The 20,410-nt window shown below is 48.4% G+C and overlaps 11 protein-coding genes across 11 annotated transcripts; 4 read left to right on the top strand and 7 right to left on the bottom strand.

The window, feature by feature from the left end:
• Positions 1–35: 35 nt before the first annotated feature.
• FRE7 (putative ferric-chelate reductase) lies at positions 36–6,408 on the bottom strand (the record flags this gene model as incomplete). The annotated part of the gene is made up of 2 exons (XM_020212705.1): positions 36–298; positions 4,926–6,408. The coding sequence occupies 2 exons, from the start codon at positions 6,406–6,408 to the stop codon at positions 36–38; spliced, it is 1,746 nt and encodes a 581-aa protein (XP_020070244.1).
• Positions 6,409–7,333: 925 nt separating this feature from the next.
• CYBJADRAFT_167801 (60S ribosomal protein uL4) lies at positions 7,334–8,176 on the top strand. The gene has a single exon (XM_020215082.1). It carries the CDS (start codon positions 7,339–7,341, stop codon positions 8,137–8,139), a length of 801 nt encoding a protein of 266 aa, XP_020070243.1. The 5' UTR covers positions 7,334–7,338; the 3' UTR covers positions 8,140–8,176.
• CYBJADRAFT_167800 (uncharacterized protein) lies at positions 8,089–9,058 on the bottom strand. The gene has a single exon (XM_020215081.1). It carries the CDS (start codon positions 9,030–9,032, stop codon positions 8,361–8,363), a length of 672 nt encoding a protein of 223 aa, XP_020070242.1. The 5' UTR covers positions 9,033–9,058; the 3' UTR covers positions 8,089–8,360.
• A 174-nt stretch (positions 9,059–9,232) lies between these two features.
• RKM3 (protein-lysine N-methyltransferase) lies at positions 9,233–10,936 on the top strand (the record flags this gene model as incomplete). The annotated part of the gene is made up of 2 exons (XM_020212724.1): positions 9,233–10,150; positions 10,256–10,936. 2 exons carry the CDS (start codon positions 9,233–9,235, stop codon positions 10,934–10,936), a joined length of 1,599 nt encoding a protein of 532 aa, XP_020070241.1.
• Positions 10,525–12,084, bottom strand: MET22 (3'(2'),5'-bisphosphate nucleotidase). Its single transcript, XM_020215080.1, has one exon. The coding sequence runs from the start codon at positions 12,050–12,052 to the stop codon at positions 10,985–10,987; it is 1,068 nt and encodes a 355-aa protein (XP_020070240.1). The 5' UTR covers positions 12,053–12,084; the 3' UTR covers positions 10,525–10,984.
• Positions 12,085–13,185: 1,101 nt separating this feature from the next.
• Positions 13,186–13,335, top strand: CYBJADRAFT_120296 (SCA7 domain-containing protein; the record flags this gene model as incomplete). The annotated part of the gene is made up of 1 exon (XM_020212318.1): positions 13,186–13,335. A coding segment is annotated over one exon (150 nt), but the record flags the coding sequence as incomplete, so codon positions are not given.
• Positions 13,336–13,953: 618 nt separating this feature from the next.
• CYBJADRAFT_167798 (uncharacterized protein) lies at positions 13,954–14,255 on the top strand (the record flags this gene model as incomplete). Its single annotated transcript, XM_020215079.1, has 1 exon — positions 13,954–14,255. A coding segment is annotated over exon 1 (161 nt), but the record flags the coding sequence as incomplete, so codon positions are not given.
• GMH1 (Gmh1p) lies at positions 14,224–15,111 on the bottom strand (the record flags this gene model as incomplete). The annotated part of the gene is made up of 1 exon (XM_020212731.1): positions 14,224–15,111. One exon carries the CDS (start codon positions 15,109–15,111, stop codon positions 14,224–14,226), a length of 888 nt encoding a protein of 295 aa, XP_020070237.1.
• A 514-nt stretch (positions 15,112–15,625) lies between these two features.
• CYBJADRAFT_173197 (uncharacterized protein) lies at positions 15,626–16,117 on the bottom strand (the record flags this gene model as incomplete). Its single annotated transcript, XM_020216440.1, has 1 exon — positions 15,626–16,117. The coding sequence occupies one exon, from the start codon at positions 16,115–16,117 to the stop codon at positions 15,626–15,628; it is 492 nt and encodes a 163-aa protein (XP_020070236.1).
• Positions 16,118–16,313: 196 nt separating this feature from the next.
• Positions 16,314–17,773, bottom strand: CYBJADRAFT_167795 (uncharacterized protein). Its single transcript, XM_020215078.1, has one exon. It carries the CDS (start codon positions 17,754–17,756, stop codon positions 16,404–16,406), a length of 1,353 nt encoding a protein of 450 aa, XP_020070235.1. The 5' UTR covers positions 17,757–17,773; the 3' UTR covers positions 16,314–16,403.
• Positions 17,774–18,089: 316 nt separating this feature from the next.
• Positions 18,090–20,171, bottom strand: CYBJADRAFT_127873 (threonine/serine exporter family protein; the record flags this gene model as incomplete). The annotated part of the gene is made up of 2 exons (XM_020212726.1): positions 18,090–19,574; positions 19,710–20,171. 2 exons carry the CDS (start codon positions 20,169–20,171, stop codon positions 18,090–18,092), a joined length of 1,947 nt encoding a protein of 648 aa, XP_020070234.1.
• Between the last annotated feature and the right edge of the window lie 239 nt (positions 20,172–20,410).

Here is a 20,410-nt window from a genome sequence, read left to right as displayed (position 1 = left end):
AGTGTGGTCATGTGAACGAGCTTATACACCAATGATCACCATGTAAAGGCTTCAGTATGGAGATATATTTCCTCACACTCACCTCTCAACACACGTGTGTGGAGCTGCGCACAGGCATTAGCACAGTCACGTTGGAAGGACGGGGTGCCAGCACATATGACGGCGTTTTTCTGTCTGAGTTCTATGTGTGATAGAAGGTGTCGAGCGTTTGGCTTGTGGTGAGTGTGGATGTTGTACAATTGGGTGCTTGTGTGATGCTCTACAGCCATCTTGTTGCAACTGGAGTCCAGTAAGCTTGCTGACTCCACTGAGCTTACTGACTCCACTGAGCTTACTGACTCCAATGAGCTTACTGACGCCAATTGCAGCTCTTCCGGGTTTGCTGCCACCAATTGCAGCTCTTCCGGGCTTGTAGGCCCACATATGGTTTCTCTGTGAGAATTGGTGACAAAGATGTTAACCGTAAGCGTGTCTTGAAGCATTTCCTTTGCCCTGTCCAGTTCTCGCTGGATCCACGTGAGAGTGTCCTCTGAGCCCACGATCCAATGGAACTTAACCTCACGCACTCGACAGGAGCTGTCATTCACATGTTGAGCGACAAACAGAACAGACGGCAACGTTACGGCGACCCCCGTGCCAGTCGACGCCAGCACAAGCTTATCGAATGACAAGGGATCACGACACATCCCACCGTACGGACCATCGATATAGCATCGAAACTCTGAACACTTCTCGTCGATTAGCTCATAGAGTCGCTTGGTTAGGCCTCTCTGCGGCCTAACAATTAGCCTGAGATCGAAGCCATTCGAGCTTGCAGGAATGGTGACTATCGAGAAGGGATGGCTGTCCAAAGTGTGAAGGCCCATAACGAATCTAATCAAGATGTGCTGCCCTGGAGCCCAATCAAGCTCCTTCTTGGACCCAATCTTCACCACAACCTGAAAGCAGCCATTGGACACGCAACTGAGCGTCGCCTCTTTCGCCTTCAGAATATACCTATCTGGTCTGAAGGTGCTCTTAACGAGAACTCTGTACACCACTTGGATGCTCCAAAGGCTCAATGTGGCCCACATGTACTTCTCAAAGTTGGAGAGCCCGTACACATGCCATGTCAGTATGGCGAAATACGTCACACCAAGAAGCCAATGGGCCTGCCACCAGATTTCTTAGCATATTGATCTTAGAACCCGGGTACTCAACAGGCAAATGCCATACAGCAGCGAAAGTGCAACCACACCGTTGGTGTAGAGATGGTTCTCATCACCAAACCATAGCTCTTTCATCCGTGACGTACCACCTTCCTTAACAGGCTGGAGAAGCAATGACACTGTGTGCACCAGGCTGAAGAACAGCGAGCCCCAGCCCAGGGCCTTGTGGAACACGCTCAACTTCTCATAACTCACACCAGTGACGTACGAGATGAGGCTTGTCTTCCCAGATATGAGGATCAGGAACGGAGTCAGTGCCATGACCAGCGAGCCTGCCCTGCCTGCCAACGGAGGTGCACCAAAACCTCGACATCCTCTATAGTAGAAGTGTGGGATGAAGCACACACACATGACGAAGGTGGTGGAGATGCCCAGGACCAGCAGGATGCCCAATGAAGCTGGTAGCCCAGTCACGCTCGAAACACAAGCTGGCAACCTCCTATAGCTGAAGTAACGGCTTAGTGCAAAGACACGTTTGCAGCACCCTGGTAACGACCGGCCAGTGGCTTTATAGAGCCTGTCGTCCAGTGTGTACGATAGGTACTTCACCATCGCCAGAAAGATGAGTGCTGAGCAGTAGGACAGGACGTAGTACGCATAGTTGGCCTGATAAGAGCCAGCGTGTGTGCCAACCTGTGAAAGAGCAGCCGTGCTGGCGTACTCTGTGGTGTTGATATCGGCAATGCAGTCCAGGCCTTCGAATATGACGGTCATAGGAGGTGGAGGAGGTTGATTGGCTGGCTCAGTGATAAGCAATTGGTACTGGTGGGCACGGTGGAGGTGTAAAGATACCAGGTGGTAAGCAGCACTATCAATTGCACTCCAGGAGGATGTCGTCGTCATTGGAAGCACACCACACGCTCCAGAAGGAGAAAATGGCTGTCTTTATAGCCATGATGGCTTATCAAGCTACCTGAGCCGACCTCACTCCGCCTGTTGGAAGCTCTCGCCAGGCATTGATAAGCAAACGGGCAGATGAACCGATATGGCCTCCCTCAACGTTTGACCGTTAAGGCCTCGGGAAACAAGTATGCAGACGAATATGCACTGGAGTGTGCATAGTACATGTTTCCTGTTTTAGTGAGATAAGTTCTGGAGGGTTCACGGTATGCATATACCGAATAGAGGGTCCGAAGCCGAGGGTCTTCCCAAAATGGACTCCGGGGGCTGTTATCGCACGGAGGTGGGCCCATGGTGGACGTGGCCAAGCGAGTACGTGTTGAGTGTTGATGGTCATCACGATGGGAGTTCCTGTTGAGTGTTGATGGTCACCAATTGGCGTCTCCCACCGTATACACCATCCTAGCAACCAGAAATACCTAGTAGTACTAGAATGATACTAATAAAAATAGCAAACCGGTCTTCAAATTCCACCAAAGTACACCACAATGTAGCTCTTACCCGAATTAATAGATATACAAAGCATGGGAATGACACCTTCAATGCTTTCTGAGATATAGCCATATAGCCACTTATGGTTTGTATGATATAATCATGAAAAAGACATAAATTTGCTTATATCTCAGCAACAAAACAAATTTTGGGAAATCGGGAACCGTCATGCCATAACAATGACATATATAATCATATAAACTGACTTTTAACTTGACTGGATCAGTGGGGTTTCCAAAATGGTCCACACGATGTGTGTTCTTATATATAATTCTGGCTCTTCGTTGCCCTAGCAATCGTGAAAATGTAAGGATGTTTCCAATTCTAATAGGCATTGTTTACATTTTGCATTCTTATCAACACAAAAATGACACAAAACATAGCTTTGTACACAACGTTTAAAACATCACCAGACAATGGCCAGAAACTGATGATTAAGCAAGAGAAGAAAAAAGGCTGGGAGACGACCAAAGAAACCCCAGAGAACACTCATTGGGACCTTCAAACGACGTCCTCAACTTGAAGAAGAACATCAGCGGCTAAGGCAGAACCACGGCGGCAAGTTCAAACGAATGGAGGTACGATACAACAAGAAGACCCATTAATTATTGCGACAGACTAAATAAGCTGCTGTGAGAACAAGATACGGAGCAAAGAAACCTTCAAGGTTTGTCACAGAATACCCATGCAGAGATCACAAACTTAGCACAACAGCCGCCATTATCTGAACATGAAGCTAAACTTGATAATGGAACTATGGCTGATAGAATAAGAGAGAGGCGAAGAAGTGCAGAAGAGGTAACGGCAAGAGCGTTGGAAGAAATCGGACGTGATGGTGCTTTCGATCTTGATCCCAGCTTTGAATACATCATTGAGGATGACATCAACGGTTTTAATGAGAATGATGATCCAGTTTATGAACGACAACAATGGAGATCACGGAGACCACGGAATTTCGAGTAAAATCCAAGTGGTCTTGAGCGGTGCTGCGATTGTTATCATACACTCGTTATCAATGCTGAATTACCATCTTTTTGCTGTTATAGGAACAAGGCTTTACTCGAAGAATTCGATGAACCTTCAGAGTAAGTGAATGATATCTTCTTGGATCCAATCACGTCCAAATATTCTCGAACAATCAATACAATTCTTTCACTATCATCATTAGGCTCCCACAGTACTGGTGATTCGAGAGGTGAAACTTATTCAATGATTATCAACGGGCGTTTATTCCATAGAGTTGATGGTTTGGTAGCTCAAGAAAATGGAAAAGAGAAAGTTGCAGAAATTTAAACACTGGATCGAGGATTAGCTTCAAATCGTCATCTTGAGTTGCTTAGAGGTGTTCTTCAAAAGGATGAAGGAAAAAATGAACTTGAGGACTACATTAGCAAGATTGGTGAATTTCTATCTCAAAATAATCTTTATACACAGCTGTTATATACCGCTAGGGAAATTGTTCAACATGAAATTACAGAGATGGGATTAACAAGAGAGGAGACTAGTGTTGAGTTTACCAATATTGAATCAACAACACTAAGAAATTCAGAACATCGTACTTCTTTATTACCAGAGGTTAAAGAGTTTGCTTTGGGGTACAGGAACATAACAGCAGAATATACTTCAATTTCAGCACGTATAAAGGAAAAATCTACAGGTGGCTTCACTTTTATCAATACTATTTGCAAGAGTGTTGTTTATCTTTGAGATATTTTGTTTTAATAACAAAAGGATGAGCCAAATCTTTTCCATACTAACGATACTCAAATTAGTATCATTCTAACATATCCACACCAGACACACACTTGCGACTACACATACGAAATCTTACGCTACAGTTCCAGAAAACTCTTCAGGAGTTGATTTTGCTAGTTTCAAAAAATCATCATTCTATTAAACGGAGGAACCAGACATTAAAGTCAATACCTGGCGGATCGCTCAGCGCAAGTTGATCGTGAAGATACCGAAGCTCTACAGATCAGCTTGTTATAACTTATTAAATAGTAGCCATTCACCAGCCAAAGTTCTCGGTGTGCAAGTACACCTCATCACACTCACCTTTCAACACACGTCTTTGCAGCTGAGCACAGGCATTACCACAATCGCCTTGGAATGACGCAGTTCCAGCACATACCACAGCGGTCTTTGAGCCGAGATCTATCTGAGAGAGGAACTCTGGAACGTTTGGCTTGCAATTGTTATAGATCTGCCACAGTTGGTCGGTGTGTACGGCCTTCTCACCTTTGCTGCTGTTCGAGACGGATGACGTTTCAGAGTCCACGGGTGTCTTTCTGGATCCAATTGACTGAGGAATAGCTCCATCACGTGAATTCGTTACAAATATGTTGATGCGAAGCACATCACGGAGTGATTCCTTTGCACTTTCCAATTCACGTTGAATCCATTCCACGGTGTCCTGTGAAGTGACGACCCAGTTGAACTCAATCTCACGTACACGGCATGACTTATTGCTCATGTGCTGAGCAACGTATTGGACAAATGGTAACGTTACTGTGACTCCAGTGCCGGTAGACATCAAAACCAGTTTGTCAAAGGCCAGTGGATCACGGCACATCCCACCGTAGGGTCCGTCAATGTAACAGTCCAGCTCTGTGGACTTGTCATCGATGAGATTATACAGCTTTCTTGTCAGACCCCTGTGTGGTTTCACAATCAGCTTCAGCTGAGTTTCCCCTCTCTTCTCCGGAACAGTCATGATAGAGAATGGATGGTTGTCCAAAGTGTGAATCCCTAACATGAATCTAATGAAGATGTGCTGGCCTGGCATCCAGTCCAATTCGTATCTCGAGTCGATATTGACAACGATCTCGTAGCATCCGTTGGTGATGCGGTTCAATGCGGCCTTCTTCGACTTGAATGCGTACAAGTTCGGCTTGAAGGTGGTCTTCACGAGTGCTCTGTAGAGCATCTGGAACCCCCAGAACCCCAGAGTTCCCCACATGTACTGCTCTGCATCCAGCAACCCATACACGTGCCATGTCAAGATGGCAAAGTACGCCAGCCCAATCACCCAATGCGAATGCCACCAAACCTCGTAGCATAAGGATCTTGAGAACCTTGTGCTGAGGAAACAGAGGCAGAAAAGGAGCACAAGGGCAACGAGCCCATTGACGTATAAATAGTTGTTATCACCGTCCCACAGCTCTTTAAGACGAGCTGCTCCACCTTCTCTAACAGGCTGGACGAGGAATGGGATCGTATGGACAAAACTCAGGAACAGTGACCCCCAGCCCAGTGCCTGATGGAATACGTTCAGCTTTTCATAGCTGACTCCAGTGACAAATGAGATGAAGTTCGTCTTGCCGGAGATGATGATCAGGTATGGCGTCAGTGCCATCACCTGTAAACCAGCTCTCACGGCCAAAGGCGGAGAGCCAAACCCTCGACATGCTCTGTAGTAGAAATGCGGTATGAAGCACACACACAGGACAAACAGTGTCGAAGCACCCATCACCACCAACGTGCCAAAGGACGCAGGGAGCCCTGTTACCCTCGACAGCATCACGGGGAATCGCCTATACCCTACAACACGGGTCAGTGCGATGCCTCTCTTCAGCAGAGAACCTCTAGAATCACCGTTTCTATAGCTCCAGTCGTCAAATCTGTACCACACGTACTTGACGATCGCACAGAACGTCAACACTGCGCCATAGTACAACACGTAGTACGCGTAGTTGGCCTGGTACGCCCAAGCGTGTCTGCCAGCCTGCGAAACACTCGCTAACGCCTTGTACTCAGTAGAGCCCATATCGGCGATACAGTCCAGCCCTTCAAACGTCACCGTCATGATGGAGGAAGCCACAACAAAAACGGAATATCCACAGCTCAATCAGCACCTTACGCTACACCGTCCGGGGCCAAAGCAAGCACAAGGACGTGCAACAGGCCTCTCTTATATAGACAATCCCTCTGCGAACACACTGCCGGTTCCAGCTCCACCACCGTGCAGGCTAGCAGCGCATTCACCGCGAGCCCAGATCTCCATTTATCATCAATTGTGAGTGATTCCCTCTGTGAGATCCTGCATATTGTGCTCAGATGAGGATACGAGAGATTCCATTGGATGAGGATGGTGTGCATAATTTGCTCGTTTCTTGGAGTTATCTGGAGCCTTGGGCCTCGAGTGCTAAAAGCGTTGAGAAGGTGCATATGGGCGTGTGCCTGTGTGAGCGGCTGGAAGCCGAGGCAGCCAATGGGGCGGTGTGCGGGTGTGAGTGGTGTGCGGGTGTTGGGACTGGATTATGCTTACGTAAGCTCTCAAGCCGGGTAACCTCCCACATCCGGTTCGCGCCACACACGTGGAATTTTTCACCGGAAACCAACCCACGCAACACACTCTCGGAAAATTTTTCACTTTCTCTTCTTCCTCTCTCTCTTCTTCCACGTTCTCAAGATCATCATCTACTAACACATTAATCCAGAAATGTCCCGTCCACAAGTCTCTGTTTTCACCACCACCGGTGAGGTCTCCTCCGCTGCTTTGCCATTGCCAGCAGTCTTCTCTGCTCCAATCAGACCAGACATTGTTCTCTCTGTCTTCACTGCCGTGAACAAGAACAAGCGTCAAGCTTACGCTGTTGCTGAGAACGCTGGTCACCAGACCTCTGCTGAGTCCTGGGGTACCGGTCGTGCTGTTGCCCGTATTCCACGTGTCGGTGGTTCCGGTACTCACCGTGCTGGTCAGGCTGCTTTCGGTAACATGTGTCGTGGTGGTCGTATGTTTGCTCCAACCAAGACCTGGAGAAAATGGCACGTTAAGGTGAACCAAAACGAGAAGAGATACGCTGCTGCCTCTGCTATTGCTGCCTCTGCTGTTGCTCCTCTCGTTTTGGCCAGAGGTCACAGAGTTGAGCAAATTCCAGAGATCCCATTGGTTGTCTCCTCTGACGTTGAGAAGATCACCAAGACCAAGGAGGCTGTTGCTGTCTTGAAGGCTGTTGGTGCTCACTCCGACGTTGTCAAGGTCATCAAGTCCAAGAAGCTCAGAGCTGGTAAGGGTAAGCTCAGAGGCAGACGTTACGTCCAAAGACGTGGTCCATTGGTTGTCTACGGTGAGGACAACGGTTTGGTCAAGGCCTTCAGAAACATCCCAGGTGTCGAGACTGCTAACGTCTCCTCCCTTGGTTTGTTGCAATTGGCCCCAGGTGCTCACGTTGGTAGATTCATCATCTGGACCGAGTCTGCTTTCGCCAAGTTGGACTCCGTCTGGGGTTCCGAGGCTGTTGCCTCCTCCAAGTCTGGCTACTCCTTGCCAGCCAACATCTTGGCCAACTCTGATGTTACCAGAATCATCAACTCTTCTGAAATCCAAGCTGTTGTTAGACCAGCTGGTCAACCAACTCAAAAGCGTACCCACGTTTTGAAGAAGAACCCACTCAAGAACAAGCAAGTTCTCTTGAGATTGAACCCATACGCTAAGGCTTTCTCCGCTGAGAAGTTGGGCTCCAGAAAGGTTGAGGGTAAGGGTGCTGCCAAGCCATCCAAGGGTCAATTCGAGCAGCTCTTGAAGCACGACTAAGTCTAGTTTCCTCGAGAGATTAGTGGAATGGAGCGAGGATGATGTATCTATGAGTTTTCTGTTGAAATTATTAAATTTGATAGTTTTTTAATGGACATGTCTTCTTCTCTCTTCCTTGTATTGTATACTGACATTGATTGCATGTAGTGATAACGTATTGAGATATATATAATAGCTTGAATGGAGTGAAGGGCTCTGTATGAGCTGTGTTGGGTGGACACTCAGCCCACCAGAGCCAAGGCATCTTTGATCTGAATGCCACCGGAGATCAAGGGAATGATCTTTCTGATGGTGGCATCGTTGTTGAGGCACTCAACGATGACCTGGGCAACGTCGTCTCTTGGTATGGACAGCTTGTCAGACTGCTTCATGGTGATTTCATCCGCATAGGCGTCCACCTTTGTAGGATCCATGATCTTGCCTGTTCCTGCGGTATCAACCAACATCCCTGGCTGGAGGATGGTGTAGTTGACGTCCATCTTGATGATCACCTCGTCTGCATACTTCTTAGCAATGTAATACGATCTCAAGAAAGAATCCCACCAGAACTCTCGCTCAAACGTCTTTAGAGCACTCACCAGGATGAATCTCTTGATGCCGTTGGCCTGGACAGCCTCAGCCACCTTGACGGCACCGTCAAGGTCCACGCTCAGCGTCAGGTCCAGGCCCTTGCCACCAGCACCGGCCGTGAAGACAACAGCATCGAACCCCTTCAACGCCTCCGTGATCTTGGATAAGGGCGTGTTTGTAATGTCAATGTCCAAGGAGACATTGATGCCCTCGTCGAACTCCGCAGGGCTTCGAACAAAGGCTGTCACATCAAACGTGCCGTTGGCTCTTTTACAAAGCAGTGAGCCAACCTTACCGTGTGCACCAATAACAGCAAGCTTCATAGTGTCTCCAGCTTTCTCAATTGATCAATTGATCGAGATTAGAGCAACATGGTGAAGTGTTTCACGTAGCAAATGTTGATGTCCCACCCCCGGGCTCGCTGTCTGCCTAGGCGGAAAAAAAAATTTCCCCGAGAGAGCTCATCTCATCGCTTCAGTACGAGCAATGGGTATTAAATAACCCGGGAAAGACCACTGTTGAGATGTCCAATTGCTCGCTGGAGGACGCTCAGAAGGTTGTGAGATGGATAAATAGCAATCTGGGGTTCTGGGAGCCTTCCCTGAAGCTCCGGGAGTCTCCTGTTGGCGGTGTTGGCGTGTTCACCACGGAGCCATTGGATGATGCGACGACGGAGTCGAAAGTGCTGCTGAGACTACACAAGGGCTCGCTCTTGTCCTCGAAGAACAGTTGTGTGGCCAACCTACTGACCGACGAAGAGATCGACGGTGTACTGGGCCTGATATTGTCGTTTATCTACGAGAGGGACCAGGGCGAGAGCTCTCCCTGGTGTGACTATATAAGCACCATTCAGTACAGAGACTCACAAGGCGAGCTGATCTTACCACCGAGTCTATGGAGCAAGAGGCAGAAGAGGGTGCTGGAGGGCACAGAGCTGGAAATCATGGGTGGACTGGACGACGAGGAGACGCAGATGAGCTATGAAAGGGCATGTTCCTTTGCACTGAGCCAGCATGAGCTTTCAAACCTCGCCATTCCATACGAGTTTGATGTTGTGGATAAAGACGAGGATGAGCTGCTCTTGAGATACAAAACCTTTGTTGCAGTTGCACACCAGATTGCTGCTCGTGACTTTGAGATTGATGAGTTCCACGAGATTGCACTGTGTCCAGGTGCAGACCTCTTTAACCACGGTGTTCGAAACACTGTTAGATTTGAAAGCCTGTTCAACGTGTGTGGTCAATGTGGTGATTCTGCCTGTGACCATATGATGGTTGAGGAGGAGGAGGAGGAGGTGGATGAGCACTGTGGTGAGGTGGATTCTGACTTGGAGCTCAGTGAGGAGGGTGAGCAGAGTGAAGAGGATGAGCATGAGGAGGAACAAGAAGAGGAACAAGAAGAAGAACCAGAGTTTGAAGGAACCATCGAGGAGTTCATCGAAGTTATAGAGTCTGCACTCGAGCAGGAACGCCGTCTAATGGATGAACCTGAAGAGGAACAACCAAGTCCTCTCATTTTGGACGATACAAAGCCCATTGAAGCAGAGGCATGCTGTGATATTGTTCTTCATCATGCCTCACAGAAGGGAGATGAGCTGTTCAACACCTATGGCGACTTCAGCAACTCCCAACTGCTGGCAAAGTATGGGTTTGTGATTCCTGATAACCCAAATGACACTGTTGGGTTGGGATTACAATTCCTCAAGTTGAAGAAGAAGAAACAGTATAACAGAGCATTCGAGTGGTGGGACTCAGAAGGCTATGACCTTCTGAGAGAGTACCTGCATTCGAGCAAACACGGCCATGAGCACGATGATTGTGAGAGTGACTGTGACGATGGCTGTGGAGATGGCTGTGAAGATGGCTGCTGTGGTGAAGAAGACCACGACGATGTTCCTTCATGGACCATGGAGATGAGGCTACAGCACAGTGGTGAGCCTTCACAGCTGACATACGCATTGGTAAGACTGTTATCGTTGAACTCTGCCGAACTACAGAAGTTTCTCGTGAAGAAGGCCAAGATCAATCCACAGGTGTTGACAATGTCCAGTAAGAAGGCCTACAAGATTCTATTGGAATTGGTTGATGAGAGAAGACAGCTATACAACGATGACTACGCCAGGTATAGAAAGTCCAAGAACTCGTACGAAAGAATGGCTTCGCAGTTGGTATCCGATGAGCTGGCCATCATTGAAAGAGCAAACAAGTACATCAATAAGAGGGTCTAGAGATTGATTATTTAGAACAACAAATATATGTGCACGTACAATGGTGGCTCACTCAATCACGGCCTTGATTGCTTCGATAACTTTTGAATGGAACTGTTTAGAGCCGGCAATCACACCTGAGCTGTTCAGATAGCGACCTTCTCCAAAGTTCAGAGGGTTCCCATGCATATCGCTGACAACACCACCACTTTCAGTGATGAGGATGTTACCAGCAGCATGGTCCCAGATCTTTTCTCTATAGGTAGCACTGACTGGTAATCTCAGGTATAACTCAGCTAAACCTTTTGAAAGACAGCAGTATTTGACCTGCGAGTCCAAGTTCAAAGTCTGTGTCTGTGGGATGCCGAGATACTGTTTGATCCTCGATTGCTCGTCGTGCGAGGAATGGCCCTTCTCGACTCCTTCGCACACTGTGATTTCCGATGCTGATTGTAAATCGTTCTTCATCTTGATCTGTTCACTCTTTGAAAGGTTTTCATCAACTCTGTCGAACAATTTGGAGTAGTATGAGCCTTGGCCCTTGATGGCCGTGAACAGGCCTCCTTTATAGCTTGGAGATGTGAAGTTGTCTGGCAAGTTTGGACAACCAACGACACCAACTTGCACAACTCCATCAACAATGAGCGCAAGACAAACCGCATACTGATCACCTCTCAGGAAACCCTTAGTGCCGTCAATTGGGTCTAATGCCCAGATTCTGCCTGTGTTACCACCCTCAGAGCTCCCCATATCGATCACAGAGCTCACCTGGTCCAGATCCTTGAAGGAGGCACCGAGTAATCGGTGCTCCTCGGCATCATCAACACCAATGAACTTGGAGTACTGCTCATCATTAGCTTGCAGGGTTGCGAGAACCTTCGAGGCCAGCGTGCTGTTCTCTTGCAAGTCCTTGGAGTCCTCCTCGCCGACAACCTCGTCGTCAGGGAAGTTATGCTTGATGGCGTTGATGATGACGGCCTGTGCAGAGAAGTCACCAATGGTCACTGGGGACTTATCATCCTTGGTGATTGTGTTTGAAGCCCTATGAGCTAGAACCTCTTCTGAGACTGCTTTCGTCAACAGCGAAGCCTTTTGCACCGCCAATCTCGCTATGTAGGCCTCTCTTTCGTACACCATCGTGAACAGCTTTGTCTATCGCTCGAGATGCTCAATTGGCCCAGTGGAAAAGCAGTGCAAGTGTTGGACATAAGAGCAAAGATGGAATGGACATACGCACACGGTCCGGCGATGACGTTAATTTCAAGCCTTGTGGCGCATTTTGGTTTGCCCACAATTTCCCCTTCCGTAACGAGAATTGTGGCTGGAGACGCAGACGGGATGGAACCGGGCGAAGTGTGGCGCGTGTGTGCTTACGTAATCTTTTTCCCGTGCTCCTCCTATTCCGACCGTTTTTTCTCCAATTCCGATCTTTCATAGAGAAAAAAACCAACCACAGCAACAACAACATCAACATCAACAACACCAACAACACCAAAGTTGGACACCAAAAGTCCGTGAAAAGTGCTCAAAACAGCCGTGCAAAGCTCCCTCGAGACCACCCAAACGAGCCCACTCACGTGATTTGCATCCCATAGCCTGTTTGATTGTTTTCTCTCGCAGTCTGCTTCCTGGTTCTTCTCTTTGGACGGTCAACACCCTTTGCAACGAGGCGAGTTTGGATACTGGGCTCTTTGGAAAGACCATCAGGCACTGTGTGAAGGTTGGAATAACGACAGCGATCTTAAATGACATCGGGCACAGCCTCCGTGATTGGTCTGCCTCATAGCTTTGGACAGGACTCGAAGATTAAAGGGCTTAAGCAAGCACAGGACACATCACAGTCGCAAACAGCAGAGAACATTGTCTGGAAGGACCTTGGACAGTACTTGGAGACGTTAACGGACGTGAAGTACGGCGAGTCGCAGTTCAAGAACGAGCTGGACGTGAAGACACCGCTCAACTCATCGATCGACTATAGAGTGTGTACGCTTTGCAACAGGCCCATCTTGACACACCACTTGAGCACTCATATAGAGAGGTGTTTACAGCTCCAGGAGGCGAAGCAGGGTAAACAGGCTACTAGGGCAACGGACTTGGAGTCGAAGTCGCCGGCGCAGATCAGCTCTCAGGCCGCGTCCAGCATGGTTGAAGAGCCCAAGACGAAGAAACGGAAAGCCGACAAGGAAGCAACGCCGGCCACTGATGGAAAGCACAAGGCCAAGAAGCCCAAGAAGGAGTCCACTGCGAAGACCAAGAAGAAGGCGAACCAGAAGAACAAAGGTCCAGTGGATGTGGAAAGGCAATGTGGTGTTGCGCTTCCTGGAGGCGGGTTCTGTGCGAGATCCTTGACTTGTAAGACCCATTCCATGGGTGCCAAACGTGCTGTTCCAGGCCGTTCTGCGTCCTATGACGTGCTATTGGCAGCGTACCAGCACAAGAACCAGGTCAAGATTGCAGGACAGGCTGCTAAGCTACAAGAGGAGAAGGATGAGATGCTACATGCCGCTTCAGCCACGTTGGATCCAGACGAAGAGACACACCAAGTGCTTGCTGGTGTTCAGAGGTCTTTCCCATTGCCCCTGGAGAGGAAGACGTTGATCTCCACGAGAATACGTACCGGGTTCTTGAGGATGCGTGAGATGTTTGCAGGTGCTATACTTCCAAGGATGACTCATTCGAACGGTGTTGGTGGCTTCAACGGTCGTACGGCCTTGTTGGACATTGATAGACCAAATGAATACATCAACCCTGTGAGAGCTCCACAGAGGTTGATGATGAGCCAAAAGACACCGCAAGGGCCGAATGGCCATGCCAATGTCACTGCCAGTGGAGGAGCTTCCATGCATGCTCAGACAGGACAGTCACCACAACAGCAACAGCAACAGCAACAAGGTATGAACTCTGCTCACCAGTCACAACAATCTTCACCTCAACACACACCGGTTCAATCACAAGCACAGCTCAATGCACACCAACAGTTTGTTGGGCGTCAACAGATGTCCTCGCCACAGGCCATCGGCTCTAGTCCCGGTAACATTGGCTCAACGGCCTCATCAACACCAGGGATGTCCCCATCTATGGGCAACGGCTCTCAACTATCGCAACAGGCAGCTAATCGTAATGCAATTCTGGCTCATCAGCAGGCTGTTGCCAGACAGAAGTTTTTACAGCAGCAAGCCCAAATACAGGCCCAAATGCAACAACAACAGCAGCAACAGCAGTTTAAATAATGAATGACTTTCTCTCTTTTATTGTTTTATGTTCAATTGACGTTATACGTGCTTATATATCGAGATGTCAACGGGCTCTCAGCTAAAGTAGAAGTTTGTCATTGTCTTAGCCACGTTGAATCCAAATAGAGAGATGATGTAGAACACTCCCAGGATTCCAATTGGGAACAGGATCAGTTGAGTGTGTTCCAGGAAGGGCAGTGCGTTGTAACCGTAGAAAGTTATGATGAAGTAGTAGCTCAACGAGACAAAGTACAGCGTGTTGCCGATAAAAGTCGCAAACCAGTTGTTCATCGTCAACAGTGGCAGCAGGATGAACTGCACCATATACAGCATAACCCAAATCACCAGGAACGAGTTGCAGTGCACATCAAAGCAATACGCCCACTCCAGGTCGCTTTCCGAGACGGCTCCTATTGAAGAGGATTCCTCCCGTTTCTTAAAGAACTTGTTTGCCAATACCCAGCCAATCGTCGACACTATGGCACCAACAACGAAGAAGTCGATAAACACCATGTACAACACCAACTTCACCATCGGAACAAACCCAGGCGAGTACGCTATCCCCCAGGCAATCGCACTCAGCGTCAGGAACAGCGACAGCAGTATGACGAAGCTCGGATCGTCCCTCGCCCACTTGTTCTTCGTTTGCTTGTGATAGTACAGTTGCTTGTAGACTCTCTTTGGAGACACAACCAGGTAGAAGATCTCCCACATCGCCGTGTCGAAATCCAGCGTTGGAGGCTTGAACAGCCTCTTGATGTATATTGGCACGTGGAACGACCTCGAATGCGAGAACCTGTTGCCATTGGCTCTGCCGAATGATCGATTGGGATACCGTGTGGATGAAGATACCGATGACCTTCCAGATCTGAATGACGACAAATCATCAACAGATTGCGGTAATACGTTTTCCGATGACGATGATACACCAAGCCCGTGTAGCACCGAGCCTCTGTTTGTCATTGAGATGCGCAGATTGAGTGTTGATCCAGGGCCTTAGTGCTTGTTGTGCGTTGTTGCTGTGGTTTGTAGATGTTGTTGTTGAACGTGTGATCCACCTCTCCAGGTGCGGGTGTGCGGGTGTTTAGGTGTTAGGATGTGTGGGTGTGCGGGTGTATAGAACTAAGCGGTACGGACACATCGGACGATGGGTGTTGATGGAGGGAGTGTCACCGGGACAACGTGAGACAGGTTGAGGTGGTGGGCACTCCCACCATACGTACACTACTGTGTTATCATTGTAAAACAGATGTTTGATCAGTCTGTAGATAAGGTACCACAGCCAGTGTTAATGAGGGTTGTTGTCACGGCATCGATGGAGAATAACGGTTGTTCAATTGAGACTACCGAGATGTGGGCGTGCGTTGCATCAACGACATCAGTACCAAATGGTTTCAACGGCTTACACATACATCTCGATAGCGGTGCAGTCATCCTCAGTTAACTGGATATTGTGCGAGTGACACCACGATGAGTCCTATACCTGAACTTGAGGTTTCTCGAATGTGAATATCCCAATGAACGGCTCAACAACGTCAGGTCTGCCAGCAGGTACCTTCCCTCTGAAGACCAAGTCAGGTAGCTCATAGCCTTCGTCACCAGGTTGCTCAAATGGCAGCTGCTCCTTTTCAGGGTACCCACTCCCATTCTCGCTCGTGTTCCCCTCGCCTTCTGATCCACTATTGTTTATCCAATCAGCAGGTTTGTGGGTGAAGATCTTTATGAAGTCAATTCGAAGCGTGTCGTCATCCTCAACAAGACCATACAGTTTGTATTTCGTACCTATAAGATCATCACTGGAGTTATAGTGCAGCTTTCCCGTCGTGAAGCCAGTTAATCTCCCCATAGTGGATCCAATGCCAATGGCGTCAGAGCCTTGGATCTTTAAGAAAACCCCTGACAATCCAAACGGTGAGCAGTGCACCTCGAGTTCACATTCAGAGGTGTGTGAGAAGGTCTGGTTATCCATGGTTCCTCACCGGAGCAAACACGACTTTTGGAAAGATGTTCAAAATCGGTTTATAGACGGTAACGAAGTAAAAATTGGAGAAAAAGAGAGAGAAATCCGTTGAAGAAATAACGCCTCCAGGGCATCTCGCTTATGTCAGCAATGGCGGGAGTCTCGGCAGAGTGCGACTTTTCTTACGTAAGCAATATCACGTGACCGCTGCATTTGCCGATATTGTATACATGTCTGTAATTATGGATATTATACGAGGAAAGTAGGCAATATCTATGTGCAAAGAGCTCCACGTTCATGTCTGCATGGTGTGAGGACTCGGTCCTGATAGTCTTTGTGCAATATGTGGCTTGTTGAGCTCATATCCATCCAGCTGTGCCCTGAGATTACCACCGTCGGTATTATGTTTCACGTCGATTAGATCAAACGTTCCGTCCTCAGCAATGGTTTCAAATGTCATCTGATGTAGATGACGTGATAGCGACGATCCTTGGGATTGTGATTGACCGGTTGTTGTGGATGATTTGTTACTGATATACCTTTCAGGCTCGTCGACCCATAGGCTCTCAAGCACCTTCACAGAGTTGCCCAATAGGATCTTCAACCTGTCAATGTCAACCTCAGATGCTTTTGAGTGATGCTTGTAATGTGGTTTCGGGCCCTGATTGAAGTCTATAGGTTCCAGCGCACTGTAAGTCTTGACGAACCCGTAGTGTTCAGAGTGATTGTCCCCTTCCATCACATCATCGACGTTTCTCCTCGTGACTCTCTTGACACTATCCAGCATTGGACGGTAGTTGCACCGTCTTAAGCTCTGCAAGTCGTTGTTCAAAGAGTTCAAAAGCGTCTTTTGTTCAATGGTGGAGAATTGTCGTTTGAAAGTGTTCTGCTCCTCACTTTCTTGCATCAACTTCAACGCTGTGATCTTGTGCTGAATTCTACCCTGTGTTTGTGGGATCTGCAACCTCCTAGAATTCAACTCAGTGGTGTCAGTGACATCCTCCAGAGCTCTGTTGTCGGTATCAATAGGAACGTGTAGATCCTGCATAGAGCCATCTTCACTGATGCTATAGTCATCATCATCATCGCTACCATGGCCGTTGACGTTGCTGCTGCGCCCATCACTTCCACCATCAGCATCCTCTTCGAGATCCATCCTCATGGCATCGAACGCAGGTACCAACTCATTATCCAGCAGTATCGTCGTATCCTTCGTCCTGCAAGTATGACTACTCGCCGAGACCCTGTTATGAACAGCAGCTGGCGGAACATGGCTTACAGACCGCCGACTCTCACTGGCCTGCTGCAGCTGATAGTGCTTGTACAGCTTGCTTGGTGCTATCGTGTCAACTCCGCTCTCGTTGTTGTAAGCACTCATCGGGTGCTTGAACCGCTGTGTCGACCTGGTCTCACCGCCGGAGTTCGCCGTGTGCACACTGTGCACAGACGTCTCCCTCGATCGCACGTACGGCGGCTGGCTCTCAACCCTCTGGATGTTCTTCACAAGCTCTGTGTGCCGCTTGAACGTCACATCTCTCTTCGTAGCGCTACGCCCTCGTCTCTCAAAGCTTTCCGCGTGCTCGCTGGACCCTTGTGACTGTGCCTGATGCACAATGTGCCCTGAGCTTGATCTGGCGGACCCAGGCATCCTTCTCCTCGATATCTTTTATATTCTTAGAGATCGCAATGGTAGAAGAGAAGATCAATGGAAGAAATCAAATCACCAAACCATTGTTTTTTAAGCCATTATCGAGCCATCGTCGGCCCAGCGATTGTGTCAACAGGCCTTTGCCGATCGAGCGAGTAAGAAGCACAGAACGGGCGTTTTGGGGCGTTTTGGAAAACTGATAAGAGATAAGGGCTGTTGACTTCCTATTTGGGAAATGCTAAGGCTACGGGCCATATCTGGTCACGTGACTTCTGCCTTGCGATGGTATTTGCTCTTTTTATATACGGGGGAGAGGGTGTTATTGGTTCATGTTTAGAGGGTGAAGACGCTTGTGGAGCGTTTGCCAAAGGGATAGACTGCGATTGTCGACGCAAACAGCCCAACAGAGATACCGATAGCGACTTGGATCATCGTGATGCCGAAGGATATGCCAGAGGTGCTATCGGAGGATGTGGACGAGGTGGTTCCGTTGTGGTTGACGATGTTATCAGCGTTCTGCACACCTGCCAGTAAGCTGGACTGGGATGCAATACCGGAGGGGACTTGGACGAATATCGCAGGCAGCATCGCAGACACTGCGATGCCCTTGAAGACCCTGGAATAGAGGTTGCCCAATACTCCAATGACGAATGACGAGATGGCAGCAGTGAACTCTGTTGAGTTGGAGAAGTGTTGACCTGCAAAATAGTTCACAACGTAGCCAGAACATGAGATGATCAGCATGACGGGCAACTGGAACAGACGAGCCTGGTTAATGAGCCCAAGACCGATTGTGAACATGGGAACAAACAAGAATCTACACCATGGGCTGATCTGATGAGAACATGTGGTCTCAGAGGTTGCGTTGTGATCTATCCATCCGTATAGTGCGGCTCCCAGAGTTATTCCAAACCCCAAGAACAAGGAATAGATGATGGCATAGAACATTCGCACCGAGCCTGCCACCAGATTACGACTCTGTAGTTCGAGAGAACCACAGAGGATGATGTATCCTGGTAAGATCAGTGCCAATGAGCCCTGGACAACAGCACTGAAACAGATGTTTGCACCGTTTATAGATCCCAATGCCCTCCCGATAAAGGAGACAACAATGGACGCTGTAACTTCAAAGACATTGGAGTACAGGTTAGACCTTGGAGCAATGAAGAACTGTAGCCCACCAACACACGCACCGATTCCAAACGCCACAGGCAAGTCAACCCAGCCACCACCAAAGGCAAAGGGAGTAACCATTGCAGAGCTGAAAGCGTAGATCAGCACACATGCCCAGGGTGGGAACGTTGGCTTCTTGCTCAACAGATCATCCAGGTCTCTGGACGCTTCTTCAACACCAACCAAATCATGAATCACTTTTTTGTAGATCCTGTGAACTCTGTGTAGCTTGTAAAGGTCCAAGCCCTGGGCACATCTAACCAGTTGAACCTCGGACGTTCTTGTAGTTGGATCACCAAAGGAAACAATCATGCAACCAGGGAAATAGATGAACTGCGCATCAATCTCGAGAACTCTAGCAGTCATTGTCAGATACTCTTCCAACCTGTGTGTTGGTGCTCCGTAGAGCATAAGAGCTTTACACATACGAACGACGAATCTCTGTCTTTGTAAAGTCTCTGCAATGTGGACTGTGATCTTCGCCTTCGCCTGCTCTCTCTTTGTTTTGATGCGACTGGTAGGGTTCTTGAGAATCTTAGGCCTCTGTGGACCTTTGAAAGACGGCAAATAACTTGAAGAAGCATTCTTTGCCTTATGATGATAGTGTTCTGGTGACAAGAGTGAAAGGTCTGTGAAGCTGGCAGTCTTCCGATGTCCAATTTGCTCTTGTGCACTTGAATCGTTGATCTTGACCTTCTTCTTACCAGTCAGCCCCTTCAGACGGGAGGACAGAGACTTTGGATCAAAGTCATGACCACCAGTTCCAAGGGTTGGTGTTACTGCACCGGATCCCACTGGTGAAGGTGCTTCTGAGCCACTGAGTTGTAACCTTGAGCGAGACGCCTCTGTAGGGTTCTCGTATAGCTTCAGCAAAGAGGATAAAACACCCCCACGAACCTTCTCTGGTGGCGCAATGAAAGAGTGGTCACCGTCATCCAGTTGCAATTCATAAACGTCATTGTCATCACGCATGTAATAGTCCGGGTTTGGTGCAAGGAAAGATGAGTCTCCAGTGCGTGTAGAGCTTGCTAAAGTGGATTCATCAGAATGATCTCCCCTTGATCTCGCGTGAGCAGCAATGATCCCCTTCGCAATGTCCTTAGGGTCCAAGTCCTCCAGTGGGATTCCACTGTCTTGTGAGCCTCGTTGTGCTTCTTCGTCGTCTGCTTTCTGCGGTGCATCTCTTGTTGCTCCTGGTGCCAATCCACCACCTCCACCACCCAGAGTGACAAATCTATCCATAAATCTCTCACTATCCATGTGCTCAAACTCGTCATCATCTCCCAGAGCCAATCTCCTGAAGAAATTCCGTGCTCTTGAGGAACCTTGAGAGTTCAAGCTTTCCATATCATTTCCTGATGCTGCTGTCGCCTCGGTGGAATGGTTGCTATTGTCATTGTTTCTTTCTGTCTTAGAACCTCTGTTATGATCGCTTATTGTCATACGTCTCAGTATTCCTCGAATACCACCTCTTTTCTCCT

This window comes from Cyberlindnera jadinii (assembly GCF_001661405.1).
Source record: "Cyberlindnera jadinii NRRL Y-1542 unplaced genomic scaffold CYBJAscaffold_7, whole genome shotgun sequence".
In the NCBI taxonomy this organism is placed as follows: domain Eukaryota; kingdom Fungi; phylum Ascomycota; class Saccharomycetes; order Phaffomycetales; family Wickerhamomycetaceae; genus Williopsis; species Williopsis jadinii.
The sequence above is the reverse complement of the archived record's forward strand: the minus strand, read 5'-3'. Positions and strand labels throughout refer to the sequence as shown.

Coding starts and splice junctions, on each gene's coding strand:
- CYBJADRAFT_167801 (XM_020215082.1), top strand. CDS start 7,339: ATGTTTGCTCCAACCAAGACCTGGAGAAAATGGCACGTTAAGGTGAAC.
- CYBJADRAFT_167800 (XM_020215081.1), bottom strand. CDS start 9,032: ATGAAGCTTGCTGTTATTGGTGCACACGGTAAGGTTGGCTCACTGCTT.
- MET22 (XM_020215080.1), bottom strand. CDS start 12,052: ATGGTGTACGAAAGAGAGGCCTACATAGCGAGATTGGCGGTGCAAAAG.
- CYBJADRAFT_167795 (XM_020215078.1), bottom strand. CDS start 17,756: ATGCCTGGGTCCGCCAGATCAAGCTCAGGGCACATTGTGCATCAGGCA.